Source organism: Gastrolobium bilobum, unplaced genomic scaffold (assembly GCF_033153095.1).
Source record: "Gastrolobium bilobum isolate Gb01-03AN ecotype WA unplaced genomic scaffold, APGP_CSIRO_Gbil_v1 utg10104, whole genome shotgun sequence".
NCBI lineage: Eukaryota > Viridiplantae > Streptophyta > Magnoliopsida > Fabales > Fabaceae > Gastrolobium > Gastrolobium bilobum.
In genome coordinates this window covers 103,346-109,241 of record NW_026897721.1, presented here as the reverse complement: position 1 = coordinate 109,241, position 5,896 = coordinate 103,346, and the positions used below count along the sequence as shown (strand labels likewise).

The following is a 5,896-nucleotide window of genomic DNA, read 5'->3' as shown; positions in this document are numbered from 1 at the left end:
GCCATGGCTAGTTCTTTGGTGTTATGCTATTGTATAATAATAAGCTTGGTTCTGGCTCTGGGTTCTGCTTCTGCTCAATCAACACGTGCTTTCTTTGTTTTTGGTGATTCACTCGTGGACAGTGGAAACAATGATTTCTTGGCAACCACTGCCCGAGCAGACAATCCACCTTATGGCATTGACTTGCCATCACACAGACCCACTGGACGCTTCTCTAATGGCCTAAACATTCCTGACTTAATCAGTATGATCCTTTTCTCACATATTTATTTGCAAATAAACCAACATATGTTTTGAGTACTAATCATACTTGTTACATCCATCCATGCCTATTTGTTTCTACTATATATTTGCTTGCATGGCCAATAACTAGGATTGATTCTCATGTGACATGACACTCTGGTTAATTGCAGGTTTGGAGCTTGGCTTAGAGCCTACACTGCCGTATTTGAGCCCTCTACTAGTTGGAGAGAAACTCTTAATTGGTGCGAATTTTGCATCAGCTGGAATTGGGATTCTCAATGACACGGGAATTCAGTTTGTAAGTACAGCAGAACATAGTGCAATTAATTTAGATTGCATATATTGGTTACTTGATTTCTTCATAATAAAAGTATATAAAATTACCCAATGGGTGCAGCTCAGTTGGTAACTTGGCGCTGAGTTAGTGGGGTTGGATATGTGTTCGATTCCCGCTGAATGCATTTTTGGGGAGGGGGCTGAACCTTTAGCCATCACTGTTCCCCCGCACTCCGGATTAGTCTCATAGCCGGCTCAAAGAGTCGAAGCTTGTGGGGATACCGGAGGGAGCCAACTCGTCTCAAAGAGATAATTAGGGTTGGGTAACTCAAAAAAAAAAAAAAAAGTATATAAAATCAATTCATGGTAACTGTATTAAAAAAGGTTGGTAGTAACATAACATGTACGGTTGATTTGGCAGTTGCACATCATCCACATCAACAAGCAACTCCAGTTATTCCAACAGTACCAGAGAAGGTTAAGTGCACACATTGGAGTGGAGGGAGCCCGGAGACTCGTAAACAGAGCAATCGTCCTCATCACTCTTGGAGGAAACGACTTTGTTAACAATTACTACTTGGTGCCCTATTCAGCAAGATCTCGCCAATTTTCTCTCCCAGATTACGTGCGCTATATCATATCTGAGTACAGCAAAGTTCTGAGGGTACTATTTTTTTCCCAACCCAATAATTACTTGCTTTGAAGTATGCCCTCTAATGAATCATTATCTTGGATATGTCTCAATTGCCAAAATATGAGATTGCAATTTTTTAAAGAAATTTCGTAACATGGACATCTTTAAAATCTTTAATGTGTAATGGAACTATATAATAAATGGTCATGGTCATATTTCATAGGCTGTAAGTTCCTGCATGTGCAAGTTAGTGAGGGAGTGAGTGAGTGTTTTCGCGCAAAAGCCATGTGCATGTTTTTTGGTTGGTGAGGGATACCAAATTTGTTTGTCAATTTCAAACGTCTTATTATTTAATGCAGTTTCTAACGTTACATCATCAGCTCAGCTACTCGCAAATATTATCCTATATAATCTAGTTAATAGCATGTGTGTTTAAGGTAATAGGTATAAAGTATTGTAATAGTTTATTAGTAAATTTGAATATATATATATATATATGTACACGACCAAATTAACACAAATAGATATATATACTTGCAAACGCATGCAGAGGCTTTATGATTTGGGAGTTCGTAGGGTTCTTGTAACGGGTACAGGACCAATGGGGTGTGCTCCGGCGGAATTAGCAATGAGAAGCAGAACTGGTGATTGCGACGTAGAACTCCAGAGAGCTGCATCCTTATACAATCCCCAACTCGCTCAAATGATCAGAGGACTAAACCAAGAGATCGGCGCTGACGTCTTCATTGCTGCTAATGCATATCAAATGCACATGGATTTCATTTCCAACCCTCGAGCTTATGGTATCCACTTTTAAATTTATAATTATTTACTTTTTGGGAAAAATATTTAGCATTAGTATTGCTATATATATATACACACAATTTTTGACACAATTGCATTTAGAGATTGTGAGATTTTAAATTTATCAATTAAATTCTTAATTTATAATGTTGGTCCCTTATCCAATTTTTTTTACAAATTCTTATTAGTAATGTGATAATTATGAAATGACAGATACACTTGGCATTGTTTAATTTATTTGCATCAATTTTTAAAAATATAACAGAGCATTTAAATGTTTTCATATTTTATTTTAAGTACGAGATAGAAAAAGAAGTTTTAAAAAATTGTTTCATTTCTTAAACAAGAAGTTTCTCACGTTAGTACAAGTACAATAATAATAACATATTTAATAAAAAATTATATATGAACAATATTAAATTTAAATAAAATCAATATTAATCATCTTATATATTATGATTTAAAAGTTGAAAACTTCTACTTATAATCAAAATGAAGCCCAAACTTCAAGCTCTATTTATGTATTTGTTGTGACAGGATTTGCCACATCAAAGATAGCTTGCTGCGGGCAAGGCCCATACAACGGGATTGGACTCTGCACACCCACCTCAAACTTGTGTCCAAACCGAGACATTTACGCGTTTTGGGATCCATTTCATCCATCCGAGAGAGCTAGTCGAATCATAGTCCAACAAATCCTGAGAGGCTCCACTGAGTACATGCACCCAATGAATCTCAGCACTATCATGGCCCTTGATTCCAGGACTTGATGCATCTACAACCTTCGATTCTCGCTTTCTTTAGCAAGTCACGAGATATAACGTGTTGCCGTATTCTATCCGTGTGTGCTCCCTAAGATACCCCCCATCTTCTTTTGATGATCCCCTAGCTAGTGTGGTTTGTGGTTATGTACTGGTAGGTGTCCAAATTGCTCTTGTCCTGTTTCCAGTAATAAAATTTGGGCATGTCGAAACATTCTTCTTCTTTTTTTTGTGAAAATTTATGATTTGGGATAAATAGCTTTTTTTAAAAATAAATAAATAATTATAATCTTGTATCATAAGCTGTTTTAAGTATAAAATAAATTAATCTAAACACTCACTGATCGTGAATTTGTGATAATGCATGCAATATCTTTATGAACTTTAAAAAAATTATGGGTTAATATTGTTAAGGAGGGGAGGGAGTTAGCATTCACAATAATGAGAATGACAAAACAAGAAACACTACTAGAAAAAACTTGTATAGTGACGGAATTGTTATGGAAATTCCGTCACTATACAAGCTTTTTTTAGTAGTGAAAGACACGAGGTTATCTTAGAAAATATATATTGTGAATACAAACTTTATTATAACAAATGTTAGATATATAAAAAGGAAAAATATGTGTCATTTAAAAGGATGTAAAGTTGTGTCATTTTAAGTGAGAGAAATAGATATATTATGGAGGAGAGAGAGTGGACAGAAAAAATAAAGATGTGGGTACACTTCTTTGTAAGAGTGAAATAACATAAGTTGTGTCATTTAAAAGGACAAACATTTTTCACTATATAAAATTAAGGAAATGCAACTATAATGTTGCACGAAACAAAAGCCATCATGCCACTGACTCATAAAAAAACGAGAAAGCTTTTTTTTATTAAAGTGGTGGGTCCCACAAAATTTTGTGTCTGCAAAAATCTTACCTCTTCTCCTTCAACATGATCAATCCAATCCCCATAAAATTATTTGTCAACCTCTGCCTACTACCTGCTAGCTTAATAAGTTATTATCATATATTTGCTAACAAGCAATGGAGTTTATTTAGTTTGGCATAAAAATAAGAAATCTTAGCATTGCAAATGTAAAAAATCTTCTTCAGAAGAGCTAGTCCTATCATAATGTGAATATTTTCTGTTCGAATAAGATTGTCTCTCATAAAAGATATATGTGATTTATCCAAAAATAAAATAAAATAAGAAATCTTATTTTCTATCTCAACCATTAATTTCTGTGAGTATGACAATTGTAATTTATTTAGATAAATAATAAATTAATAGGTATAATTCAATAAATTATAACTGTTAATATACAAAAATCAATAACTAAGATATAAAGTAAGATTTTTTTTTTTTTTTTTTTTACACCGAAGTCAAAATATTCGTTCCCCTTGTTAAAAATATGCATGCATTATTGCTCAAATTTAAGTAAAAAGAGCTTGATCAGAAAACCGGTTTAAAAAATATAAAACTATTTATTGCCTTCACTAAACAACTTAAATATACAACAAAAACTTTCAGTTGTCTTGGAGTGGTCATCTAAATTGTTTTTCTCGTATAAGCGGTGATGGAATAAGGCATGCATGTACGCTAGTTCTAGTGAAGTTCAATCCTTTTGGGATAGCCTTGTCATCCAAACACCCCTCCCTCCCGAAAATGCATTTAAAGAGGGCACCAACCTTCGAAGCTGGCAACCTAAGAACATTGCTGAAATAAATATATAGGGGCCTATGCGCGCGCCTCATCAGTCTCTTATTGTGACATTAACTCGGCCTCCAAATGCGTTACATGGAGTAAATTAAGGTAATTGCAATTTTGACCTTTATCTATATATGTTTACTTTACAACGAGATCCAATTACAAGGTATAAAATTTGAGTCCCATATTAGTTATACAAGTGATTAATGTGAAATTTATATGAATTTTGGACTCTCCTATCTCTCGAACTAGCTTTTGAGGTGAGGTTCTTATAAAGTTCGTATCAATTGTTATAAAAAACGTTCGCTATGTCTCGAGATGCAATCAAGCTATATCTCGGGTTAGGTTTTGAAGTCAGGCTCTTCCAAGTTTCGTATAAGAAACCAAAACAAAATATAAGGAGCCATAATTGTAAAACCCGGCCCGACCTGGCCGGGTCAACCTGGAATCCGGTGAACCGGTCATCGGACCGGTTCGGATCAAGTATTGGACCTATCATGCATTGATCCGGTCAAACTCAGTCAAAACCCGGCCAAATCCAGCCAAAATCGGTGATCCGGTGACCCAGTGACCCGGGTCGGGTCATGCATTTAAAAAAAAAAAACTAAAAAACCAAAAATTGTTCATCTTATCAAAAAAAAAATGTAGAACTCATTTTAAAAACTTTTTATAATTTTATTTGCTAGTATTACAATGACCTCAAATTTCAGCTTCCAATACTGAAGCAATTTGCGGAATAATAAATTAAGAGAATGTGACATATGTCATTTTTATTGTAGTTGAATTTGAAAAATATGAATTCAATGTCATTGAGAGGTATGCTTACGGGGATTCTGAGTTGCAATTTAATTTGACATAGTAATAACATGCATTTTTATTTATTTATGCTTCAAGTTTTTGAATTTATTTAATGAACTGTGTTTAATTCATTTTAGATAGGAAGAATATAATTGAATTTATATGTTTATATTTATATATATCTATATATATCCGGGTTAACCGGTCCGACCAGTGACCCACCGATCCGACCAGTGACCCAGTACGCTGTCCGGGTCGAATTTAATAACACTGTAAGGAGCGATTAATCCTATTTATTTATTTTTCAGAAAGTACATATCATTTCCGGCCACAGTGTGCAGTTGCCATATGAATTGCATCAACCATGCTGTTTCTTACTAGATTGAGGTGGGTAACTAGCCACGGGTTCGACGAAGTGGGTGATTTGAGTTCCAGTTCGAGTTTACGACTTAATTTGTTTTGAATTGAATAGCCTGAAAAGTTGGTTGAAGAATCTCAGCGGAATCAATTATAGATCAAATTAACACTTCGTCGTTGGTGAAGGGATGTTAGTTGAACCGTTTCTTCAGCCAAATTATGTGATGTCAAGGATATTAGGTGTAGTGGTTGGTATTATAAAGTCTATAGTATACAGCTCATACTGTTACTTTTCCTTCGATTATTACATATTAATTATTAAGTGGTC

At 34.6% G+C, this 5,896-nt stretch overlaps 1 protein-coding gene across 1 annotated transcript; it reads left to right on the top strand.

The window, feature by feature from the left end:
- LOC133309590 (GDSL esterase/lipase At5g33370-like) lies at positions 1-2,770 on the top strand. The gene is made up of 5 exons (XM_061510384.1): positions 1-244; positions 414-541; positions 941-1,183; positions 1,704-1,956; positions 2,495-2,770. Exons 1-5 carry the CDS (start codon positions 4-6, stop codon positions 2,725-2,727), a joined length of 1,098 nt encoding a protein of 365 aa, XP_061366368.1. The 5' UTR covers positions 1-3; the 3' UTR covers positions 2,728-2,770.
- The last annotated feature ends 3,126 nt before the right edge of the window (positions 2,771-5,896 follow it).

Excerpts from the sequence above, each read along its gene's own strand:
- LOC133309590 (XM_061510384.1), top strand. The coding sequence starts at position 4 with ATGGCTAGTTCTTTGGTGTTATGCTATTGTATAATAATAAGCTTGGTT. Across the intron at positions 245-413 it reads AAACATTCCTGACTTAATCA|GTTTGGAGCTTGGCTTAGAG; the intron begins GTATGATCCTTT and ends GGTTAATTGCAG. Across the intron at positions 1,957-2,494 it reads TTCCAACCCTCGAGCTTATG|GATTTGCCACATCAAAGATA; the intron begins GTATCCACTTTT and ends TTGTTGTGACAG.